Source organism: Budorcas taxicolor, chromosome 10 (genome assembly GCF_023091745.1).
Source record: "Budorcas taxicolor isolate Tak-1 chromosome 10, Takin1.1, whole genome shotgun sequence".
NCBI lineage: Eukaryota > Metazoa > Chordata > Mammalia > Artiodactyla > Bovidae > Budorcas > Budorcas taxicolor.
Genome location: NC_068919.1, coordinates 30,920,136 through 30,946,827, shown reverse-complemented (window position 1 = coordinate 30,946,827; position 26,692 = coordinate 30,920,136). Strand labels below are relative to the sequence as shown.

General features: G+C 40.4%; 1 protein-coding gene across 3 annotated transcripts in view; it reads right to left on the bottom strand.

The window, feature by feature from the left end:
* CDIN1 (CDAN1 interacting nuclease 1) overlaps nucleotides 1-26,692 on the bottom strand; it is a 232,779-nt gene that overhangs the window by 45,363 nt on the left and 160,724 nt on the right. The window contains exons 12-13 of one of the 3 annotated variants that reach the window (XM_052646663.1): nucleotides 20,188-20,239; nucleotides 19,048-19,218 (exon numbers count right to left, since the gene is read on the bottom strand). The exons of the other annotated variants lie outside the window; for them this stretch is intronic. Coding sequence (XP_052502623.1) covers nucleotides 20,189-20,239 — 51 coding nt within the window. The 3' untranslated portion in view covers nucleotides 19,048-19,218; nucleotide 20,188. Of the gene's footprint in view, nucleotides 1-19,047; nucleotides 19,219-20,187; nucleotides 20,240-26,692 lie in introns of those variants that run through there. 3 annotated transcript variants of the gene reach the window in all.

The following is a 26,692-nucleotide window of genomic DNA, read 5'->3' as shown; positions in this document are numbered from 1 at the left end:
TGGGTAGTTGGTGTGGTTTCTCACCACCACATGGAGGATATAGTGCAGCTGATGGCAGAGAAGTGGGGTGGTGGGGTGATGCCTTTAGGACCCCCAGAGAAGCTGGATCCTATGTTGTCTGGTCAGTCGGGGAGGCCCTAGACTTCATCAGGTGCAGGAAGAGTATTACAGCTGTCCTAGGGAGCCGTCTCTTTTTACAAAGCCAAATGAGAGTCATCCTGACTCTTTATCAAGTGTGGCCAGCACTTATGGAGCAGGGCTGCATAAGCAACAATCATCCACAAATCACTTAGCCAAACTGCTGGATAGATAATAGATCTTACAGGCCTTCACAACTTTAAAGGACACTCAGGTGATCAAAGAAGACCTTGTTAGAAAGCGGCTAGCACCCGAGAGACTCACTGCTGCAAGAAGTTTTTTTCAGGTATCTCACAGGAATAAAGTACCTACTTGTAAACAAAAGAAAAAAAGTTGCAAGTTTAAAGGACAAGAGAATTTAAAAGCAGAAGGGAAAAAAGCAGCAATGAAAAGATATAAACAATTCAGGGATGCTTAACCACAAGGACATTCTTCCTGCCAGGTGTAGCTTGTCCAGCGGACCCTAAACTTTCAGATCCTTCCATTTAAGGAGTCTGACCATTTCTGATTTACTCTCTAGATAAGAGACCTGAAACGCAGGTTGGGCCTACTGACAAGAATACCTACAGAATCTAAATGTGCCACCTGATGGCTGTGATAAACTCTGGGACCAGCCTCTGAAGCTAAGATCATGCATAAAACCTTTTCTATATGTAAGAAACTCCATATTCACGACTGTTATACGATCTGTAAGATTTATTGTTGTTGTTTAGTGGCTAAGTCATGTCCGACTCTTTTGCGACCCCATGGATTATAGTTCACCAGGCTCCTCTGTCCATGGGATTTCCCAGGCAAGAATACTGGAGAGGGTTGCCATTTCCTCCTCCAGGGGATCTTCCTTCTCCAGGGATTGAACTCAAGTCTGCTGCTTGGCAGGTGGATTCTTTACCACTGAGCCGCCAGGGAAGTCCTTAGGGTCACTCATTTGGTATTGGTGGCAACTTCTATTTTATGTTTTTCCTTTCCCAATGTGAATATGGGCTTCTTCAAGAAACTATAACAAAATCTTACATATCCAATATACAGCGGTAGCAGTTAATATCGTGTAAAATTCTCTATGCTTTTTCTTCTACGGAGCAAGACGCAAACAGGGAAAGGAACAGGCTTTAGAAGATGTATAGCTAGCTGGCTGCATGAAAGCAGGACTGTGAGAATGATGATGAGGTGCCTTCATTCCAGCATCACGAAGGGATGGGGCTGCCCACGAGAGCATCTTCCCATGTCAGTGTGGTGCAACTTCGGGTAACTTCCCTCCCCGACTCCCCGACAGAGCCTCCTTGAAGTGCAGTAATGAAAGCATTTCCCTCGAATTCGTTGCTTTTCTGGCTTGTGGCAGCAAAGAAGAAAGACCATATCATCTGCGGGCTGATGAAAACTTGAATAGCTGTACACTGTCACCAGATCATTTGGAGGAAAAATGATAAATGCCCCAAAGAAAGCCCTGGGATGCTATATGTAAATCTAAGGTAAGAAGAGCCAACAAGGTCTGTGACAACATTAAGCCAGTTACTAGCAATGAAGCAATTATATGCGCGACTGAAACAATCTATAATGACAGCTATAACAAAGGCACAAGGAAGAGGGCAGGGGCCCACTTGGAATAATCTGAAACATCTAGTGTCCTGAGAGGAGAAGAGTATGACCTATTCCAGAGCTTGAGGGTCAGAATGATCTGGAATTATAAGCAGAGGCCGAAGGAACTGTATCACACAACTTTCTAATTATCAGTGCTTTAGCTCCGGTGAAGGCATACCTTATAAAGTGACTGGCGGCAAGGAGTCACAAAGAGAAATACAAGCTCACTGAATAGAAACAAGAGGAAGGAAGGTAAAACATAAGAGCATAAAAAATATCTAATTATGTAAAAAGTGATGATATCTGACTAGGGCCAGGGTGTTGAGAAAAGGCTAATGCCCCTACACTTCTTGAGGGAGAAGAAATTGCTACCCCCTTTCTGTGATGGGCAGGTTAAGATACGTATCATCTTTATGTATCACCTTTATGATTCCATGGTCTGAGTTGGGAGCTCTATTATTTGCATAATATCCTAAAAATTATGAATGTGAAAAGTGATTTAAAGAAGAGTTACTAGTAATGATAATAACAACTCACATTTATTGGGGGCTTGTGAGTCTCTTCACAGAAGGAAAAGCTTTAGGGGTCAATGAAGTCCATAGTAGGAATGGAGGTGGGAAATGAATAAACACTTAAAGATTCTATGTAGTAGATAAATGCAGAATCTTTACAAGGCAATATGTTACCTTTTTCTGCCTGTGCAATATCTTCAGAGATATTCAAAAGCTCTGAAGACCACATGGCAGAAAACAAATGCGTATGGACAAATTACCTTTGTACCTTTGTTTATGTTTGCTTATATGTTACTAGACAGCTGGATGAGTCACTTGGCATCCCGGAAATGACTCTTTTAATTGCATATTAAAAAGAGCAACCAAAACAATCACTAAACATCACATCAAGGTACAGAAAATACAGATGCCCTAAAGCTTTATCCATTTATAAGAGAGCAGATCTCACAAGACAGAAGAAAATAAAAACATTACTGAGGCTACTGTGTTTTTTATATCTTAACTCATTTCATCATGAGGATGTTCATCACAATGTTGTTTATGATGACTTCTTAAATATTCATACAGATAACAGTTATGGAGAAGGGAATGGCAACCCACTCTGGTACTCTTGCCTGGAAAATCCCATGGATGGGGAAGCCTGGTAGGCTACCGTTGATGGGGTCGCAGAGTCAGACTCAACTGAGCGACTTCACTTCACTTCACAGACAGCAGGCTAAAGACAGTATAATAGTTCTATATAAGCACTAGGAACCTGTTTACAAAGGGTGAAGTAGAACTACACATACTATACACGAAAGGAAAGAAGGAAAGTGAAGTCGCTCAGTCGTGTCTGACTCTGCAACCCCATGGACTGTAGCCTACCAGGGTCCTCCATCCATGGGATTTTCCAGGCAAGAGTAATGGAGTGGGTTGCCATTTCCTTCTCCAGGGGATCTTCCCGACCCAGGGATTGAACCCGGGTCTCCCGCATGAAAAGCAACCTCAAAAGCCTCTGAAGAGAACATATGAGTATATAATAGTATATACAATATAATTCCATTTTGTCAAAGTGTTAACAATGATAATGTGTACAAATTGGTATTATGATGTTTTATGTTCTTTTCTACTTATTTGGAATTTTTTTATTTTTAGAGTTAAAAAAAGCATAATTCTTATTATCAGAAAAAAAGCATAATTTTTTCAAATGATGGGTATGTTTATAGAAGTTAAAAGAAAACTTTCTTCCACAAAAGGAAGAAAATATTAGCAAACATTTGTGAGGAACACAAGAATATCTCCAAAGAGGAGCTAATTTGAGAAAGACTCATCCTAGATATGGGCTTGAAATTCAAAAATGAGAATTCCTATCAGCAGATAGCATCTTACGAAAAGGACACACCTGTAGACTACAATCTTGGCCATCTGAAGCCAGATTCTACCTCTGAGCACTTGCGAGCACAGATCCAGGGGTCAAGGGCACCTCTTTTCTGCCTCCATTTCAGCTCCTTGTATAGGAGCTCGTTCTTTGACCCTGATGTCCCTAAGCTCACTGCTGGGATCCCTACACTCTTGCCTGGGTCTTGGTATGGTGGAATGCTCAGTTTGCTCTCAGAGAGCCCCAGCCAAACACAGAAAACCCTCAAATAACTTGAATACCCCTGGAATGAAGTCCATGTACAGGCAGCCACTTTTATAGCATGTAAAGAGAATATCCTTTCACCCACCCCCCCCCACCAAATATGCAAAAACAAAAACCATTTTCATGGGTAGTTTCTCTTGGTGGGTTTCTAATCCTTCTGAACTGATGGTTAGGGCATTTGACAAGCTATTCAGTTAGGTTTAACAGTATTCAGAAAACTGTGTATTTTATGTTATACAAAGAAATTTAACAGATAAAAGATATACGGTATCACATTTAGACCACACGAAGGTAAAAACTTAAAGATAATACAGTGCAAATGAATGTAAAGAGTGCACTCTTTCTTTGGATGACTTAAAAAAGACAGATCCGTGGCTTAAATGCTTTGAACTCTTCAAAGAAAAACCCTATTCAACACAAAGGTGATCTATTCTTTGTGTGCGTGGATACATGCACAGTTGTGTTCAACTCTTGGTGACCCCACTGACTGTATCCCGCCAGGCTCTGTCCATGGGATTTCCCAGTAAAAATACTGGAATGGGTTGCCATTTCCTACTCCAGGGAATCTTCCCGACTCAGGGATCGAACCCATATCTCTTGGGTCTCCTGCATGGGCAGGTAGATTCTTTACCATTGCGCCAACTGGGAAGATCGATATGTTCCCTAGATGAAATGTACTGCTGCCTTTATGAGGATTTGAAGGGGAAGAAAAAGTGTTGCATATGCATAATATATATTAAATTGAACAAAAATAGCCTAACTTGCACATGCATACACACCATGCAATCAATTTTTACATAATTTGGTCATGTCTTTCCTTATGTTATTAAAAATGACACTGAGGCACAGAGAGGCAAAGTGCCCCACTCAGTTCAGAAACTTGCTTTTCTACAATGTAGAGACTGTTCCTAATAAAACAAAACCCAGAAATTCAAGACAACCTAACTTCTAAGATTATCAGTTCACCGTTTAACACTTCAGCTGCCTAGAACATCTTAAGGGTCCAGGCTCCCCAGGTGGTTCAGTGGTAAAGAATATGCCTGCCCATGCAGGAGATGTGGGTTGGATCCCTGCATCAGGAAGATCCCCTGGAGGAGGAAATGGCAACCCACTCCTTTATTCTTGCCTGGAAAACAGAGGAGTCTGGTGAGCTACAGTCCATGGGTCACAAAGAGTTAGATATGACTGAGTATGCACACACATCTTAGGGTCAGAAGCTACTTCCAGCTTTGGAGGTATGGGGTACAGTGGAAAATTTTAATCCTCATGCATCAATTTTCTGGCTTGATAAGAGCTTAGCATTATATTGCTTAATAAAATCAGAGGAAAAGGCGCTGCTAGAAATCTTTTAGCTCATTAGCAGTAGTTCAGTATTTTTTTTTAACTCAACTAAATTTTGTTTTTTAACACTACTATAATTATACATGACTCACAATATATTTCTATCAGACAGCACTGCTTGGACTATTTCGATACTGAGTGCGATGGTTAATTTTATGTGTTGCCTTGACTCGTCACGAGGTGCCCAGATTAAACATTATTTCTGGATGTCTGTAAGAGTGTTTCTAGATGGGATTTGTATTTGAGTTGATGGACTCAGGAGTGCAGACTGCCCGCTCCAATGTGAGTAGGTATCAAATAATTGTTGATGTCCAAGAGCAAAAGGTAGAGGAATATTTTGTATCCAACCAGCAGCAAATAAGAAAGGAGTTTGCGGGGGCTCCATCCAGTGACTACCACTCATCTTGGGAGACTTAACACCATCCTGGTGTCAGGGCTTCCACCATCATATTGTATGCCTAGATTTTTGTTTGTTTATTCTCCAACATTCCAGCGTCTACAACTCACACCAGCATTCCATTCCCGAGCCTCCATAACCCTGACCATTATCCCCTCCATGGAAGACAGAGCAGAGGTGTGAGGTGACCCGGCTCTGGTGGGTGAAAGTGAAGTGTGGGAGGAGTCTTGACCCTCTGAGAGCTGCGTGGCCATTATGAAGTAACTGACCTGCAGGAAACTGCTACCATGGTTCACAAATTTATTGTCAGGTTCCAGCCTCTAGCTGTTCTCTGATTGTTCTAAATACTTGACAAACTGAAGCCTTTTCACTTTCCGTTGAAATTGCCTCATCTCCCTGTCACAGCGCCATGGGGGACTCCATTACTTTTCTGACTTCTTTCCCCTCCTGACAAGTCATTTAGCTGGCTTCTTGTTGTGAAGGCTGTCCATGTCAAATTAGCCGGGGCCCCTATTGTCCTTATTACCACTCGAAAAGCCATCATGAGTAATGCTACGGGGTCCCTCAGTTGTCATCATTTGTCAGAAAGAAAGGGAGTGTGGTTACATATAGCTGACAGGTAATTTCGGTGTCTACAATTACCCCAATTAGTCTTGTCATAAACAATTCGATAAATGCACACCAATACAAACAGATAAACACACCAAGGTCTCTCACTATTAATGCTGTGTAATGGGTAAATCAGTGATACGATGCTATATTTTATTTATTTATTTTTTAAAGTATCCTCAGCTGTGAAGCTGGCGCTTGCTACCTGGTCAGCACAAATTGTACTATCTACTTTCATTAGCTCATCACCACAGGAAAATCTGAAAGGCTGTGACAAAATTCATTTAGAGAGAGAGGGAAAGAGCGGATTGTTATAACACCTGCTTTAGGCAAGGCTACAACAAAGGTTTTCTTTTTGTCAGTTCTGGGCAACTATGGGCTTCAAAGTTGACTACTTTGTGTTAAAAGAGCAACATATGAAATATGATAGGAATAGAGAAATTACATCCATACAGAAATCAGAAACATGATTTGAAAAAAATATATATATAAAAGCCTGGTGCCAATGTACCACTCAGCAAAAAAAAAAAAAAAAAGACTGTGGGCTGGCAGTTTCATATATAAGATGATTTCAGTTCTCTCCAACTACTGATTCCCATTTTTTTTTTAAAGCTGCACCTTAAATATAAAACTTGCCATGTTCACTGTCAAAGCTATTATCTGCTCCAGCATGGACTTGCTTAATGAAGGTATCAACAGTATTCCTTGCTGGACTAGGCAGAGAGGTGATAAAGACTCAGTGAGAGTAGAACACTGCTCACTCACGGCTCTCTAAACACCAGGGATCGAATCTGTTTTAACACAACACCCTCTAGGAGGACTCTCCAGTCAGACCCCGTACTCAGTCTCAAGTGTAACACCATGATGTTCACGCTCGTGATCCACAGAAATAGGTGCTCAAGACCCAAGATCTGTAGGGTTCCCGGCGCCCTGTTTGCTGACCGTAATCTTAAGTGATGGCTGAAAAACCCAACACAAGGAGATTGTTGGAGGAAATTGCTCTTGGCAACTATTTGTTCAAGCTCAAGATTTTTTTTTTTTAAACCAACACTAAGAACCCACCAGAAAATAGGACAGGTCTCCCTAATGAGTAATCTATTTTAGCACAGTCTTGTCTAGGCATGACAGTTTACTGAGAGGCTTGAAAAACTCGTAATTACCAGTGTTACAGGGCAATTAATGTATATTACACTGCACTACTCATGGCAGCAACTGTCATTTTCTCAATAAAAATGAGTACTCTTCAGCTAAAGGTGACATTAATTGGGACTTTAATGACTATGCAGAGGAGCTGAAGCCAAATATGAACAAAACAGCGATTCAATGAGCGACTTCAGAAACGAGAAAATTGTACTAAAATGAGATTAATTGCTGTTTAGAAAAAGGAAAGAACCTAAAAAGCTATTAAATTGCAGGGTTTGGGTGCCCGGGTGATGGTTGTGATGTTAATCTTGCATTCTCACAGCAGGCAAATATTCACTAAATTCAGAGCCTTTTGACAGCAGGAAAAATCATGTATGCTTAACTTCAATCCATCAAAAATATATTTCAGCTTTTATCAGTGTTCTAAATACTTCTGCAATTTCAAAAATTACTGCTCCATTCCTTGGCTGTCATCATGCAAATGTGAACACTGTCAATATTGCTATGAAAAATTTCCCAGCTTCAAAAGGCCTACATCAGTGATAAAGAAAGAAAAACGTGAAGATTAGAATTGCAAAACACACACTACTAATATAACAGAAATCAAACAATAAGAATTTAATGTTTAAGTTGTGGAAACTGCTAAAATAGAAAATGATGGGGTGGTTTTTTTTTTTTCAGTAGATAAATCAAAGAAAAATAATTCTGAAATTCTTTCAAAACTTGTAACTTGATGCTTAATTAATCATCACCAATAATTAAGACAGAATTTTGCATCTTGACTTCAGGTGCTGTAATTGTTAATACTTCTCTCTTGTTTCTAAAACCTTTATCCTTGCTTCTTGGTTCTTGAAAACAATTATATAATTGCTTTTCTTTATGGCCTTTTCAAATATCATGATGACTGTATACACAAAACACGGCACTTAAGCTTTGACAGGTAAGAGGGATAAAAAGATTTGATAACTCCAGAGTTACATACTCTGCAACTTGAATTCTTTTTTTTAAAAGAAAGGACAGCAACTTGCTAATTTTGTTAAAGAGGGAGTTTTCAAAACAGTTATATTTGGCCAGAAACGTAGTTATTTGCTGCCCCAATAAAAAAGATCAGGCTTGATTTTAGAATACTGTGCACTTTCTTACTGCATAAGCAATTCTGTTTGTTCTGCATTTTAATATTTAAAGAGTCTTCTCATCTACAGTTTAGGTCAGGGCTCGAGACACATTAACACACTCAAGAACCACATCCACTAAATGACAGGGGGAGGTGAAATAGTGTACTTTCCATCTTTAAATCAATGATAAACCCTGTCTCTTCTAAAAATCCAGAAATACAAATCACCTGACCTCCATTATGAAGACTGGTTATTGGCCACTTGTCTGCCAGACTATACTTATAAGGCCACTGGGGGACAGGAGAGGGGAGTGGGGAGAGAAACACACGCATATCCACGTGCTCGAAGAAGGGATGTTCTAAGTTTAATCTTCCAGCTGTTTCATTCACTAAAAATGCTCTTTCTTGAGTTCTCAATCTGAGCTTGAGCATAATCATCTTTGTAAAACAAGTTGCTTCCCGGGTCCTGCCTTTCCCAGTTCTACCTGCTCCTCCTCTTCCTCCAATTTTCCCCCCTCTTGTATCTAGACTTTTATGTTAACGGCACAATTCTTCCTCAGGAGTTGAACAAATGTCCTTTTTAGTCCTTTTTTGGGGGGTGAAAAGGGGCCTTTGTGATTCATTGTGCCATTTCAAAAACTAAGCTTCTCTCCTACCTCAAAAACAGCTTTATTTTAAGGACAAAAAATTCACCAGGCTCCCCCTACAAGTCTTTTCAGGCCGAGTTCTTAGAGAAGACAGGTGCCTTTGGCTAAATTATCTCTACTGACAAACCATTCACATAAATTTGCTTTTTAAAAAACAACTACATGTCAATAGTTTGATTCCATTTTGTCTATGCAAATACCATTGATAAAAATTTCAATGGAAGTTCTCAGGGAGTGGAAGAGTTCCAAACTAGGTATTGAAACGGGACTCAGGAATAGGATACTAATTCACCAAACTTGCCAAGAATGATCTAACCCAGGAGCCATACAAAGGCAATTGCGAACCATGTACATGATCCCAGATAATCCCTTATACTGTATCTCTCCTCGGATCTCATCTCCATTCTGCAGTTGACTGCATGAGGCTCCATTTGGGGCCGCAGGTTTTCTACTTGCAAAAAAAAAAAAAAAAAAAAAACCCAAAAACAAAACCAGGAGCAACTTTGTCATGCTAAATTTGCTGCATGAGAACTCAGTGCTGAGCACTTGGCAGACACACCAGCTCCAATGTTGTGGAGCTGGTGTTAACCAGGAATGTTAACGATTGGAATAGACCTTTAAGGAGAGTTCCTAAAATGAGTTTATTGGATACTGTTGTTCAGTTGCTGAAATTCTTTACCCCTCACAGTGGCCCCGGTGGTGCTGTGAGAAAAGGTGATAACACTGAATCCATGTGAAAGGCTTGTACGAAAAAGCAGGCATCACTGTTCTCCACTGAGGTTGAAATTTCATTTTTAACCTCATTATTATTTTGCACCAATATCATGAGTCTTTCTTCCAAACTACTATTTGGTGGGTTAAATTTCTTATTCAAGACCCCTCCCAAGACTGAAACGTAACACAATGGGCATCAATCTCACAATTGACAGATCATGTTTAAGCTGGGAATAGTGACAAGTTACAGGGACTCTTTTTTAAAAAAATAAAAATAAATCCCAGGAGATTAGTAAGATGCATTTTTAGATACATACCCTAAGAACATTATAAACTCAGTGAGAAGCCAAACTGGAATATCTCAAGTTTGGAAGATGAACAATATTTTGATGTGCCAAGGCTAATATATTATATGTTTCGAGTCTTACTATTAAGACCTGTAGCAACTGTTTTAAGAGATGAGTAGAAATGAAACAAATGGTAAATGTTTATTCAGTCACACAGTTCTGAAAGAAAACAACTGTTAATTTGCATTCGCTTGGGATCAGTTAGCAGACTGCTTTTTAAGAGCTATCACCTCTCAGCAGCCCATAAAAGACAAGCTTTCATTCACTCCCCTACTACCTGTTCTGACTATATGACATTTAATTTAAATTTATTTTCTATTCACCATGAATATCCAACGAATCAAAAATAATTTTGACATAAGTACTGTTCTTTGTTGGTTAGCCTATAGTGGAGAAAGCGGCAGGCTAAACACCTGCGGGTCAGTGCAAAGATGCAGTCTCGTGGACTCTATCTTCCAATATGGAAAATTCTAGCATGACCAACTTGAGGTACCATCTGAGTCATCAGATAAATTACATTTATATCACTTCAGTGCAGTCAGAAGTTATGCTGCATAAATAAAAGTTTAATGACCTATCTATGTGGGTGATAGAATGTAAGCCAGCTCAATGAGAGGAAATCTTAACTGTGGAGAGTAAAAGTCTCTGATTCCTTTGTTAATTAACTTCCCCCTTCTCTTAAGTAAGATGAGGAAGAAAGAAAAAAGGGCATTTAGTTGGGCTTCTGGAAGGCAAGGGGAAGGAAGGGCTATGTAACTAAAGAGAGGTCTGTACAGGCTTTTTTGCCATCTAGCAATTCCAGAAGGAGTTTCCTGGGGCATCCCCTCGCTCGTCTTCTCAGGAATTTATGAGACTTTAGAAAAAGCTGACTCGAGCAGGAAGTCTGTTATGGAGAGCTTTCCTGGAAGGCAAGACCAATTAACCCTGACTAAAAGAGAGTAAAAAAATCTTGAGTAAAGAGGATGAGGGGACTGAGAAAAAAGGCTCGAAGTGAGAAGTGGGGCTAAGAAGGTCTATGCAGCTGTACATCAGTGACAGGGAGGACGACAAGGGGGGTGGGTGGAGTGGCTGTCATGACAGGGAAAGTTAGAGCAGGGAGGAAAGGAAGATATCATCGGATCACTGCTTCTTCATCAGGGTCTGCTTGGCTTGAAGCAGTCTTTGTTCCCTGAGTCAGCAAAGAGATGAGGCGTTAAGAATTGCACTCAACTTCAGAACCTAGATCTCGAGCAAACCAGGGGAATCTACTTCCAAAGCGAGCACTGCACGAGAAGACGGCCCCAGAACAGAAACGTTCTGGGAATCACCCAGTTTACCCAACCCAGATGAAAGGAAGAGTGACTCACTGCAGAGCATAAGCTTCCAACTGCAATTTAAGCCAAAATTTGGTGGCAAAAAGCCACTGAACCAGTGCTTTCCAGTCTACTCACACTTCTCTTTCCGAAGGCGCTACTACAATTGGACACTCAGATTCAGAGCTTCAGGAACTAATTCTAAGTTTACTTTCCCTCAAGATTTCCAACTCTGAGCCTCAACTTTTTCTATTGCTTGATTCTGTTTCTGTTCTATTTCTAGCTGGGGAATACTCATTTCACTGCCTGCTTCAGTTCAGTTCAGTCGCTCAGTCGTGTCTGACTCTTTGGGACTCCACGGACTGCAGCATGCCAGACCTCCCTGTTCATCACTAACTCCCGGAGTTTACTCAAACTCATGTCCATTGAGTCGGTGATGCCATCCAACCACCTCATCCTCTGTCATCCCCTTCTCCCAGCATCATGGTCTTTTCAAATGAGTCAGCTCTTTGCATCAGGTAGCCAAAGTACTGGAGTTTCAGATTCAACATTACTCCTTCCAATGAATATTCAGGACTGATCGCCCTTAGGATTGACTAGTTGGATCTCTCAAGAGAGAGACTTCTCCAACACCATAGTTTAAAAGCATCAATTCTTCGGTGCTCAGCTTTCTTAGCAATGCCTAAAAGGTAATACAAGATAAGAGGGCTGAGTTTCTCCTGTACTGTCAAGCTGGAATAGGAACGCTTCCTTTCTTATCCTGGGCCTCATCTTAGGATGTCAAATTTCACTGTAACTCTCGGTGAGGGGAAACCATTCTTTTTACTCACAAGTTTGTACATACATTCATCGCCTACTGACACTAACCACTACAGACACACAACTAGAACAAAAAGGGCTGGGCAGTCTAACTTTAGAACTCTTCATCTAGGTGGCACCAACCACTAGTAAAATAGCATCTTTCTCAGGAATACAAAGCATTTCTTGATGTTTTGATGCACTGAATCTCATCTCAATTCCATGTCTGCCCATTTAAAATCTATTAATGCCATGTATATGCTTTTATCGATAAAAATGGAAGGAATGAAGTTCTTGGTAAAAGCAAATACAAAGAAAGCTTGGTTAAATAGTCAAAATATTCATTCTGTGGCTATTGATTTAAGGTTTAAAGTAAGTAAATCAGTTAGAATGGGTTTCCCTCATCTAGCATCATTACATGAGTTTTAGAGGTTTATTTATTTTAATGTCATGGGACAGATAAATAAAACATAAAAATGGAGGGATTTGGCTTTTTATATTAGCAAAAAGTCAAGTGCTTTTTCTTGTTCTATCTATGATATATATTTTTAACCTTTGAGGTGTCCACTCAACCACCCCACAGCTCCAGCTCCTGGTGTCCACAGTTTTCCCTAATTAGTCTAGTAGGTGCTCGTCTCACTTGTCACCAGCTGAGTTATCAGGCTGGGCCTTTTCTACAATACAGCTGCTCGTTTTTTAAAAGTTTTGGAACTGGTAATTCAGGAAATTAAAATGGGAAGATGAGTTTGAATTGGCTAAACAGCTAACATTCTTAAAACTGTCCTTACTTGGAATGAGGACAGCTGGTGAGAATCGGCCTCCTTTTCCTGCAGACTCGTTTTCTGAGTCCCAGTCAGTGCCTCAGTGCCCCTGATATCCCCCCACCCCCCACGCCCCACGCCCCTTCAACCCTGCACAGACTGGGAGCTTCTTGAGGGGAGGTCCCTCATTCATCCTTGGATGCCTGGTACCTGGCACATGCCTGGTACATGGTCAACAGAACAGTTCTGTTGAACAATAAGCAAAGCAATCCTAGCTCTGACACTAATGAACTAGTCTTGGACAAGTCACTTTATCTTTCTGAGCCTTTGCTTCCCTATCCGTTAAAATGCTTTTGTTTCCTAAAGGCTCAAAAAAAAAAAAAAAAAAGAATGTGGAAGTGCTGAATAAATATACAAGATTCCTACAGCTGTTGTTAATAATTACCATTTGGATTTATACACCATTCAATGGGAGAAACAAGAGCCAGTCTTATGGTCTCCACAGTTTTACCATAAGGAGCTTATAAAGCTCTAGTTTCCTTAGAATTGCAAGATGTGAGGCCACACCCACCCAGTTTTCTTGTTTTGTTTTCTGTCCCCATCTCCTGCATGCTCCCTCATTCCACCTCACCCCAACCCCAGCTCCAAATCAACACACAGATCTCTTCTAGGTTCTGGATCCTGCTCGGAAAGAAGTGACATTGCTTAGAGGACTGTTTGGGAGTTTTTACATGCACGCACTTTCCTTATGATAACACAATGCTTCTGCAGAATGCACCCTGGCTCTGCTGAAAGTCTGGATTTTGCTGAGGTGACCAAAAAGGCAAGTGGGACCTAATCAGTACCACGTCCCCCTCTCTCTCACACCAAGGCTCCTTATTTACCAAACCCCCAGTCTTTCATATCACATGTCCTCTGCTCAGCTGCCCACTGAAAGGAACAGGAATAGAGGAAAATGAGCATGAAGAAAGAATACTTGCATATATATATATATATATATATATATATAGGATACACGTGTGCTCGGTCATGTCCAGCTTTCTGTGACCCTACGGACTGTAGTGTGCCAGGCTCCTCTCTCCATGAGATTTTTCTGGTAAGAATACTGGAGCGGGTTGCAATTTCCTCCTTCAGGGTATCTTCCTGACCCAGGGATTGAATCTGCATCCCCTGCATTGGCAGGCAAATTCTTTACCACTGAGCCACGGGGGAAGCCCTATATATTGGATATATACATATATATTGGATATATATACATATAAATAGATAAATACACATACACATACCACCTTTCCAGGGTTGGCTGAGAGCCACTAAGCTGTATCTAACAAAATACACTGACCTACCTTTAAAAAAGCAAACACACTAAAACATACCAAGAACCACCATTCAAGTACTGATGTTATCGTTCCCCCATTCCTTATGTTCAAACACTAGTAACAGAGAATTACCTGATTTCAGACTGAACGGTGCCAGAGACTTCATAAGAGAGCATTTATCTAGTGTAGAATGAATAATTTCCATAGACAGCTGAATTACTTGAGAATCTACACAAGTAACTGGAACTTCAGAAACCCTGGCGCACTTAAGTGCTCCATGAGCCTCACACTCCCTCCATGCACTTGAAGAAGAAAGGCACTGCAGGTGAATCCAGGGCCGGGAATTATTTTTTAAGTCAGTAGAGCAACACGAACACATTGTTTGCTTTATGTCATCTGGTTTGTCTTAATCATGAACTAAAAATTCATTTACAGTGCTGTATACAAATGCCATGTTTATAGCAGGATCGTACGCTGCTTGCTTGAAATCGATACATTAAAATTAAGAACAGAAATCCACCTTAATGGTCAAAGACAACCAATAACAAAACCACTAAATTCCAGTTGTCAAACATCATTGAATATGTATGTTTCTGTTTTTTTTTTTTAAAGAGTAATTATTAAAACTAAAGCGATATGAGTGAGTGTTTATGACTTCCTATTGAAAAGCCCAAATTACAAAGCACTCATTCCAGGTTGAAGAAAATCACGTGGCCATCCCTGTGCAACGGCCTAATGACTTTATATCCTCTTGTCAAACCTCAGCAGTTTTATTTGTAGTGATACATGCCGGAGAAGGTTGGAGGTTAAAGTTGATAGGAGGGGCAACAGGAAAATCAACCAACTCCTTTCAGGAGATTACAACCTTTAACATATTTGGGTCTGTCGGCAGTTTCTGCAAACTTTACAAGTCTGTGATTGGTGGTGTTTTTCAAAAACTGATCCTCAAATCAGAGGTCAGATGAACCTAGTAAATGCCCTTTCACTTTGAAATAATCCCAAGTGGTTAATGTACTCCCCAGTTTATAGCTCTTGGATTTTTTCCTCCTGTGCCCGTAGTAAAAAAAAACACACACCAAAAAAACCCCCTACTCTTTATTTTTCAAGTATCTGAGATCTTGGAAAAGTGAAATTACTAACCCCCAGTGCATGATATGGCTCCAAAAGCAAGGAAGCATCTGTTGGAAGAATAAATAAATAAATAAATACAAGAAAGAAGAAAACAGAAAAAAGAAGAAAAAAGTCCCCCTGCAGGAGACAAACTTTGTTTGGGCTCTTGGGCAAGGAGATGTTTCATTAGTGCACTGGCGCTGTCCTCCAAGAAGTGTTTAGATTCTCCGTAGCTTCACGCTGAACGGAGGGGGATATCTTAACTACAGCACTGGCATCACAAACCAAGACCCAAGCAAAAACATATCCTTGCAGCATCCTCTCTCCTTGACTTGGCATACACTGGTTCCCTTAAAGGTAGACCCAGGATTCAGTACTGCTAGTTACCTTTAACTAAATGTGACTTTTGTGCCAGTCATTATATATATGTGCGCTCACTAAATTCTCATAAGAATCAAACTGGGCTCATTTTACAGATGTGCAAAAAAAGAGGAGAGAAAACAATCTGCCCAAGGCCACACTGACAGTAAGCAGCCAGTTGAGAATTAAACTCTGCTCGTCCTTCACTCGTACCTGAACTCTTTCTACTCATCTGTATTGCTTCTTTACAGGGCTTCCCAGGTGGCTCAGTGGTAAAGAGTCTGCTTCCAACGTGAGTCCTGGGGCGGGAAGATCCCCTGAGGAGGAAATGACAACCCACTCCAGTATTCTTGCCTGGGAAATCCCATGGACAGAAGAGTCTGGGGGGCTACAGAGGAGCCTGGAGGGTTACAGTCCACAGGATCACAAAAGAGTTGGATACAACTTAGCGACTGAACAACAACATATTGGTTCTTAGGTTGTAACCGATGATGTAAATAATTTCTAGACTGTCCCCCTTTGTATTTAAAATTTTTAATCATCACTGTGCATTGATTTTAATGCACAGTGAGTACTATGCAGCATGCAAGAGAGCAAGAAGGACAGCATGAAACAACCTCAGGTCCTGGGTCAGCACGTGGCTGGAGTTGGGGGTCTAGTAATATTACTGGCTACTAATTGTTAAGAAAAATGTTTTAGGACTTCAAGAGTTCTCTATGTCAAGGTGATTGATAGCAGTTATATAATTACTAAACACTTGTGACATTAAAACAATCCCTACATAAATCCCATGCCTTTTTAAAAAAATTTGCCCAACTTATAGATTATAGAATTTGATGCTGGGTGACCACCTCATTGGACCTCAGTTTCTTCATTTGTAACATGTGATGTTTATCCACAGGAGGTGTTGGCTAGCTGTAAGAAGTTTAAGTGTGAATTTTTTCTTTTTTTAATCCCCCTGCTTAATTCTAGTGATTGAGCTCAAAGTTTTTCAAAGAAATAAGAGACACCTACACTTATGAATGAAATGAAGAGGAAGAACACAACTTTAAGAAAGGTTTACTTTTAAAACAGGAACAGGAGTGAATGAAAATCCTGGGCCAACTGAAAGTCATGCAGTGCTGCCTCTTTTTTGTGTGAATCCCTGTAATGGCACATAAATGCTTTAAAAATAACTTGATCTAGGAATGACCCCAAAGGCAAACCGTTTTCTCATGTAGCAGGGTATGTCACAAGTGTTATGGGAAGCATCAACTTGTATTTAGAGAGTTTAACAAATGTTTTCCAAACATTGCCACTCACTGTTGGAAGGTGAGGAAACACATGCTGGTTGAAACTTTTTTTTTTTTTTTAATGCACTAACGACTGAGAAATTGCCAACCTGAAAATGCTTTTGTTGTTTAAAAGTACATTCCATAAAGATATTTGATAAAAGACGTTCCAATTTTCACAGTAACTTGGTTTCCTTTACTCACAGTGTCTAAGTGTGTACATACATATCATATAGATAACAGATCCTTTTGCTTGTTTTTATTTGTTTGCTTCCATTTAACATAGATAAAGTGTTAAGGGAAAGAACACAGGACAGCAGAACTCGGAAGCCCTCGGTTCAAGCCTCACTGGAAATAAACTGGACACTCGAAAGGGCAAATGGTTTAAATGCTACTCAATACTCTTGAGTTTACCTGCTTCTGTTATGAACACCCTACTTTCCAACTCAAATTTCACAGTGAAAGACAGGACACCACAAGTCCCTAATATCCAAATCTGTTTTGTTTTTCCCATCTCGACTGAACTCCCTTTATTCTTTTCCATTTCACACTTTTGAACTTCAGCAAGAACCTCCCATTTGGTCTCCCTTCCCCAGTCTTTCTTATATTTCCACAGCCGAAACAAACAAACAAAATCTCCCACAAACCAAACACCTCTAATTGGTCTTCCACACCGGGGCTTAACAATATTTCTAAATAACAGATCTAATTGTGTCAGCAACTTGCTATAAAAAACCTATCTGTACTGCCCCAGAGACAATGTTTGAAGTCTATGGCATCATACAAGGTTTTAATCTGGTTCCTGATTGCTCTGCTCTAATCATACTAAACGCTGTTGGTAGCTTCAGTTCTTCCAAACCTCTGCACATCCTGTCCCTTCTGTTCAAAATATTGTTCCCCATTCATCTTCCCCTCTAATCTAAGCTGGGGTGTGCAGGAATTAGCCTTCTGTATTTTCATCATATACTCCAGGCACATCTCAATCTTAGTCCTTTCATGCTGTGATTGCTGGTTTACTTGCAACAATTGCTGTTTACTCGTCTGCATCCCCACTAGAATCAGCTCATTGAAAGCAGGAATTGTATTCTGGGGGAATCTCTGTATTCAGAGGCCTAGGAGAGTGGTTGGTTTATGGCTGGCCCTTAGCAGATTCTGATCAATAATTATCTGAGTGATAGAATGAAAGGCTAAAGCTCTACTTTAAAGATATGTCTAGTAGGAAATTATGTGGCAGGCAAATCTCATGCCTCTCATTTTAATTTCCAAATATTTACATGATCTTAATCTTTAAGCACATTTTTAGTTTGTGAATACCGTATCACAGAATGGGTACATAATGGAAAACAATGACAAATTGACCCATCTTCTATAGGGCCCTACCCCTGATCTGGTAATGAATAAATAACTTAATGTAAATATTTTGGTGATGAAAGTGAATCACTGCTTGTATTATCCAAATACTGGGAAAACTGCAATTTTTTTTTTCCATTTAGTTTTATTAGAATGCATAAGAACTCTTTGATGCTTAAATTGCATGTATGTGCTGACTGGGTTGTCACTGAGGCCCATCTATCATAGCCTGGTCATATATATATTCTGAAGTACACAGACAATAAGAACATAACCACTTATCCACCATTTCTGCTTATCCACCCTTACTGGCTTACTGATGTTATACAAAAGCAGCAGGAAATGATATTATAGGTGCTCAGCTGTTTTGAGGAAGGAAGTAGGAAGCTAGATACTGCAGCATTCATATCAATAGCCAGATACCATAAAAACGTCACACTACAGCCAAAACATTCAATGCTTCTAATCTCACATAGGCTAAACAGAGTTATACAGAAAATGGCAGTACACTTGAAGGCCAATCTCAAAACTACAGTCTCGAGTGTGAAGGACTCAGACTCAGAGGGATCTAATTCAATTCAAGCATTTATTGAGACATATTGATGCTTTCAAACTGTGGGGCGGGAGAAGGCTCTTGAGAGTCCCTTGGTCTGCAAGGAGATCAAATCACAGTCAATCCTAAAGGAAATGAATCCTGAACATTCTTTGGAAGGACTGATGCTGAAGCTGATGCTCCAATACTCTGGCCACCTGATGGCAAGGGCCGACTCACTGGAAAAGCCTCTGATGCTGGGAGAGACTGAAGGCAAAAGGAGAAAGGGGCAGCAGAGGATGAGATGGTTAGATAGTATCACCAATTCAATGAACATGAATTTGAGCAAACTCCAGGAGATAGTGGAGGAGAGAGGAGCCTGGTGTGTCCATGGGGTTGCAAAACGTTGGACACAATTAGTGACTGAACAACAACAACAACATTTAACCACAGCTGGTTGGAAAGATCTTCACGGATCATATGTTCATGATTTAAAAAGAATGCATTTATTCATTTACTGTCTTTCCCATCATAATATGAACTCCCTAAGGATGGGACCCTTATGTGTCTTGTCCATTGCTGCATTTCTGGTACTCCAATTAGACAAGGCAAAGAAGGAGGAATTTTTACTTAACCAGACCATCCGGAGCCACCCTAGGGAGGCTAGGCTCCCTCTCACCCTGAGGGAGACGCAGACTCCAGGATGCATTTAGAAAGAGAGATTCAGACACAGTAAGGTTCATGAAGAGAATGCTAGCATGGCTGGGTGACATTTGCTCTCCTGGAAAGAAAGCAGAATAAGCCAGACCAATGTGTACGGACAACAGAGCTTGGGAGAGGTACATGGCAGCTGTTTTGTCTCCAGCCAAGCAGGCACTGCTCTGAAAAGCCTGCAGAGAAAGCGGGCCTTTGTTGTTGTTGTTGTTAGATTCCTCACTGCAAAAATTCTTTTTACAAGTATCAGATTAGGGTGACAAAGACTTTGATTTTTCCCATTAAATAGAAGGATAGAAAAACGTTTCCAGTGATCCTACTGTCAATCATCCGGTGATGGACTTCATGAAGTTCCCAGTAAATTCAGGAAAACAGAACATCAAAGTTTGCCAAGACTTAAAAAAAAAAAAATGGGAAAGATTTCTTTAGAATGAAAAACAAGATATTTAAGGCCATGGGTTCATATACTGTCTCGTGGTTTCTCTTAGGCCTGGGGCGACTGAGGGTGCATATAACGCTCACCTCATAAACAGGCCTCAAGCATCAGAGGGGACAGGAATCCTGACAGCAGCATCTAGTGGTAGAGGGGCAGAGATGTCAGCGATGTTCTGACAGCGGCATCTGATTATATTCAAACATAAAAGCTGTACAGTTGGAACCTAATACTAATGAAGAACTCTGGAGAACACAGAATATCTTTAGGTGTTTAGTCCCAGTAGCAGGTTACACATGGGCTCAGCCCCTTCCTCTACAACCTTACTAAGATAGTTCCTGAATTCTCCTGTTTTAACTTGCTTTAAACTTATCACCTAGCCCCATCTTCGTCCAAGCCATTATTAACATTAATAACAATAATTGCTAACATATACTGAGTGATTAATATATACAATGCACTTAATTCTCACAGCATCCCTAGAAAGTGCATTTTCGTTGTTTGTTTAGTTACTAAGTCGTGTCTGACTCTTTGCGACCCCATGGACTATAGCCCACCAGGCTCCTCTGTCTATGGGATTCTCCAGTCAAGAATACTGGAGTGGGTTGCCATGACCTCCTCCAGGGGATCTTCCTGACCCAGGAACTGAACCCGCAACTCTTAAGCCTCCTGCATTGGCATATGGGTTCTTTACATTATCTCCATTTTGAGATGAGGAAACGGAGGTTCAGAGAAGTTAAGGGACTGACCCATGGTTTCATAGCTAAGAAGTGGCAGAGCCAGGCTGCCAAGGTGTTACCCTGGCTCTAGGGTCTACCCTTTTCTTAAACACACCACTTTACTGTCTCTTATTTTTAAGTGAACTCACAATAGTACTGTAATTCTCACCATTCTTTCTTTCTGACCTATCCCCTACATCACTCCCCACATGATCTTTTTAAAAATGCTGTTTTCCTGATTAAAATATGGGAGGCAAGGCTCCACAATGCCCATACGATTTCTCCAAATTCCCTTCATGACTTGGCTCCCATATCTCCAGTCTCACATCTTCTATTTTCTGACACAGTGTATATTTCAGAAATACCCAGGTACTTACAATTCCCTCAATACACTGTGTGTTTTGATGTTTTGGCATCTTTGCAACATACAACTGGGTCAGTCACCTAGAAAATTTCTGTGCTTTACTTGTGACTTCACTCATAGGCATTTTCCACTCATTCTGGCCTGAGTGATGGTTCTATTCTGGCAAATTCTTCACTGCAAATTCTCTGTTTTCCATTTCTGTTCGCTGTACCAGACTGTGAGCTCCCTGAGGTTAGAGGCAGCTATGCTTATCTTTAAAGCCTACCTGAATACCTAGCCCATGGTTTATGTTAAATGAATAAACGAATTAATATGTGAATGAGGGAACTTCAGCTATCTGCTTTGAAAGAAAGAAAAGTTTTGAAAGAAAACTTGCCTCCATTTGGGAATATTTGTCTCACTTAGCTAAACAATAGAAGGGCTCCAGAAGAAGGTCTCAACCCAAGCACCTTGGGGTCTTGGACGTGTACAAAAGTGTGGAGAAAATTGTGAGCAAGCAGTGTAGAAAATAAAGCTGATTTGAAATATTTCATATCACCAATGTTGAATTCAAGATCCTGTTTTATTTCTGCCTTCTTTCTTTGGCCATTAAAATCTAAAACTGTACTGATTTTTTGTTTCATTGTAATTAAGAAGCACTAAAACAAGAGAAGATAACCGAAAATGAGACACAGAAGCAGAACTGTTTTGCATAAGCTCAGATATTCTAAGAATATTTATGCATTAGAACATGGTTTAATGTTAATAGTAGTAAGCTTTCACATCTCATTTTAAATCATATTATTCAGTTCATACTGTATTTCATGTTTATTAGGTACACATTCTAACTTGTATATCTACTTAGGTACTTGGTGGTGGCCCAAATAAATAAATCTATGGTTTCAATCACTCCTTTCCCAGCAGCTCACACACACATGCTATTTTTGGTAGGTACCCAGATAAGTTACATAAAACTTTTGACACTTGGTTTTATTTACTTTTTTCCCATACAATTCAAAAAAGAACTTTTCCTAGCTTAAATATAGAACTTTATGGTTAAAACTTTGTACCAAATTTCTAGGTATTCAAAAAACAAAACTTATGATATTGAAGTGTTAATGTTCTGCACCCACACACCAGGACCTCAGAATGTGATACTACTTGGAGATAGGATCTTTAGAGGTAGTTAGGATAGTATGACTTGTCTTCTTATAAGATCAGGGAAAAGGATGTAAAGACAGGGAGAAGACAGCTGTCTTCACACCAATGAGAGAGGCCTGGGACAAACACTTCCCTCTCAGCCCTCAGAAGGAGTCAACCCTACTGACAGTTTGATCTTGAATTTTCAACTTCCAGAACTTTGAGAAAATACATTTCTGTGATTTAAGCTGCTTGTGCATGTGTGCTAAGTCACTTTAGTCATGTTCAACTATTTGTGGCCCTATGGACTGTGGCCCACCAGCTTCCTCTGTCCATGGGATTCTCCAGGCAAGAATACTGGAGTGCGTTGCCATGCCCTCCTCCAGGGGATCTTCCTGACCCAGGGGTTGAATCTGGTTATCTTAACCTTCTGCATTGGCAGGCATGTTCTTTACCACCAGTGCCACCTGGGAAGCCCTCCATCAGGGGTATTTTGCTATGACGCCCTATCGGACTAATACACCTAGAGGCAATCACTTTATTTTCAGTGCTGGTACTTTGTAAAGTAAAAACATCTTTACATATATTAAATTATCATTATTTGATGAGGGCAATGGAATAAATTAGTTTTCAATGCTTTTCAGGCTCAAAGATTTCTACTGAGGTGGAAAAATTCTGGCCTCCAAAATACTGAAAGTAACCTGGTTTCCACAAAGGCCCAAGCACACATCAGGAGAAGTGCATTCCAGGTTTCCCGAAATGTCTCATCTTTTTATGCTGCTATGCTAGTTCTTCTTAAGGTGGAGGTCACACACTGGGGCAGGCCTAGAATATATTTTATTGGGTGGCTGGGGTTTTGTTTTGCTGTTTTAAAACATGGAATTAGTTAACAACATTTAAAACATAGGAGACTAAGCATGGAAATCTGGATTTTCGACACTTAAGAACTGGAAGATCTGGTGCTCCTGGGCCCACTATATCTCCATGGCCACAGTGGGCTGAGACCGAGTGGTAGCCGCCCTGTGATGAAACACTGCTGCCTCTTAGCTTCACCACAGTCCCCACTCTAAGCTGTCTGCCTGGCCCCCAGGAGCATTTCACTTTGCCCCCTCTGGTCTAAGGGGATGCCATCTGGGCTTTTCAGTGTTGAGAAGTTTGGCTAGTTAGGAGGCCCAGGGAGAGGTGTTACTTATCTCCACGTTGATAGCTCTGAAGTGGGAGCTAGCTCCCTGTCTTCCACCTGACATCCCACCAGTGATGTGATTACCATCTCCTATTGGTCAGGAGTCTACACAAGAGTTCTTAAGAGGCCATTCCAAAGGGAATGCAGTTTTGGATGCAAAATGTGATTCCGTGGTCAAATAACTGTAGGGCTAACAATGACTATGCCAAAGCCTTTGACTGTGTGGATCACAATAAACTGTGGAAAATTCTGAAAGAGATGGGAATACCAGACCACCAGATCCGCCTCCTGAGAAATCCATATGCAGGGCAAGAAGCAACAGTTAGAATTGGACATGGAACAACAGACCAGTTCCAAATCAGAAAAGGAGTACCTCAAGGCCGTATATTGTCACCCTGCTTTTTAACTTACATGCAGAGTACATTATGCAAAATGTTGGGCTGGATGAAGCACAAACTGGAATCCAGATTGCTAGGAGAAATATCAATAACCTCAGATATGTAGATGACACCACTGTTATGGCAGAAAGTCAAGAAGAACCAAAGAGCTTCTTGATGAAAGTGAAAGAAGAGAGTGAAAAAGTTGGCTTAAAACTCAACATTCAGAAAATAAAGAACATGGCATCAGGTTCCATCACTTCATTGCAAATAGATGGAGAAATAATGGAAACAGTGAGAGACTTTATTTTTGGGGGCTCCAAAATCACTGCAGATGGTGACTGCAGCCACGAAATTGAAAGATGCTTGTTCCTCAGAAGAAAAGCTAAGACAAACCTAGACAGCATATTAAAAAGCAGAGACATTACTTTGCCAACAAAGGTCCATCTAGTCAAAGCTATGGCTTTTCCAGTAGTCATGTATGAATGTGAGAGTTGGACTATAAAGAAAGTTGAGTGCCAAAGAATTGATGCTTTTGAACTGTGGTGATGGAGAAGACTCTTGAGAGTCCCTTGGACTGCAAGGTGATCCAACCAGTCTATCCTAAAGGAGATCAGTCTTGGGTGTTCATTGGAAGGACTGATGTTGAAGCTGAAACTCCAATACTTTGGCCACCTGGTACAAAGAGCTGACTCATTGGAAAAGACCCTGATGCTGGGAAAGATTGATTGCAGGAGGAGAAGGGGACGACAGAGGATGAGATGGTTGGATGGCATCACTGACTGAATGGACATGAGTTTGGGTAAACTCCGGGAGTTGGATGGACAGGTAGGCCTGGCGTGCTACGGTTCATGTGGTCACAAAGAGTCGGACACGACTGAGCAACTGAACTGAACAATGATAACCATGTTTCCTTCCTGCAGAACATCTCAGAGCCTCTGAAATTTCAATGTAGTAAGTCACATTTTCGAAAATCATTTGACCACCCATCTCTTGTTTTGAGGAGCATTTTCAGCAAATAGCATTCAGTGAAACTCTGACCTGAGCAAGCCCTTTTCCCGCACAAAACAAAATTATTTTTGCTAAGTAAAGGAAATTTATGTAGTAAATACAGCATCTTAGATGAATATTGAGAGAATATAAAAAAGTAATAATAATGCATGATTTTTCATTTGAAGTATTAATTTCTTAATTTCTATTGGCTATAATATGTGCAGAGATGACCCACACTAAGGATCCTTTAAATTCAATTAAATTGGTTTGGCAATGGCAATCCACTCTAGTACTCTTGTCTGGAAAATCCCGTGGGCTACAGTCTATGGGGTCACGATGAGTCAGACATGACTAAGCAACTTCACTTTCACTTTTTACTTTCATGCATTGGAGAAGGAAATGGCAACCTACTCCAGTATTCTTGCCTGGAGAATCCCAGGGATGGCGGAGCCTGGTGGGCTGTCGTCTATGGGTTCGCACAGAGTCAGACACACCTGACATGACTTTGCAGCAGCAGCAGCAAATTGGCTTGGATAAACCTCCGTAATCAAAATGGAACTGAGAGAATGCAGACTTATTTATACTTGGCCCTAAGATGCCATCTTCTGCCCCAAGATGTCATCTTCTGCTTAACTTCAGATTTGCTAACATTTGGAATATTTGCTTATTTAAGTTTGAAGTTTGATACTTGGCAGTAATAGTTAAAATGCGTGGTACAGTGTACACTTCTCATAAAGTGTTTGATAAATTAATTATAGTAGCATTGTTTCCAAACCTATTAATAGCATATAAAACAATACCAATAGTTCTTCTTAAAAAGTTGGTATTATTTCTCTTAGAAACTACAGGGTTTCCTAATAAGAGAAGAGTAATGAAGAGAGGAGAAGGCCTATTTTCTTATAACTGTAAAATTGAAAGACTGATTATTTCTACTGTAAATACATTAGATTTGAAACATTTTGTTCAAGTGTCAGAAGCTTTGGGACCATCAAATGCAGATAATATGAACAATCTGTACCACTGACATTGATATATGAGACACATATATATATGTATATACTTCAAAAATACATCAGGCTTGTTCAAAATAAACCTAGTCATTTATTCAACAAATATTTATTAAGAGCTTGTTACATGCCAGGCACTGTTCTTAAGGATACAGCAGGAAATAAAACAGACCGAAAACCCTGTCCTTGTAAATTTTAATTCTAATGGAGTAAATAAAATAGAGGACAGAATATATCGTGTAAGAAGGTAAAAAGGACTATGGAGAAGCACAAAGAAAGGAAGAAAGATGGTGGCTGTTGGGAGGGTCAGGGTAAGTCTGATAAAGTGATGTTGTATCTCACTTTTGACACTGAACCATGTATTCAGAAAGTGTTTCATGCAAGGAGAACATTCACTGCAAAGAGCCTACAGCAAAAATGTACATCATAAGTTTGAGGAATAGCAAAGAAGCCACCAGAATGCCTGGTGGAGAGTGAGTTTGAGGAATGTGGTAGGAGATAAGATTATAGCAATGACTCCAAGGAACCATGTGGGACTGCAAAGGCCAATGTATAGATTTTGGTTCTTATTCTGGGTCAATTGTGGAACCACCAGAAGATTTTTTAGCAAAGGATTAACATGATCTAATTATATTTGATGATTCTGAGGCTATGCTGAGAAAATACTTTAGGAGGGTGGGCATGTAAGCAGGGAGATTAGTTAAGTTATCTCAGTAGTCCAGGAAGGACATGACGGTGACTTGGACCAAGTGGTAGCAGTGGAGATGGTAAAAAATGGTTGATTCTGGGGATATTTTGGAGGTAGAATCAACAGGATTTTTAGAAAGATCAC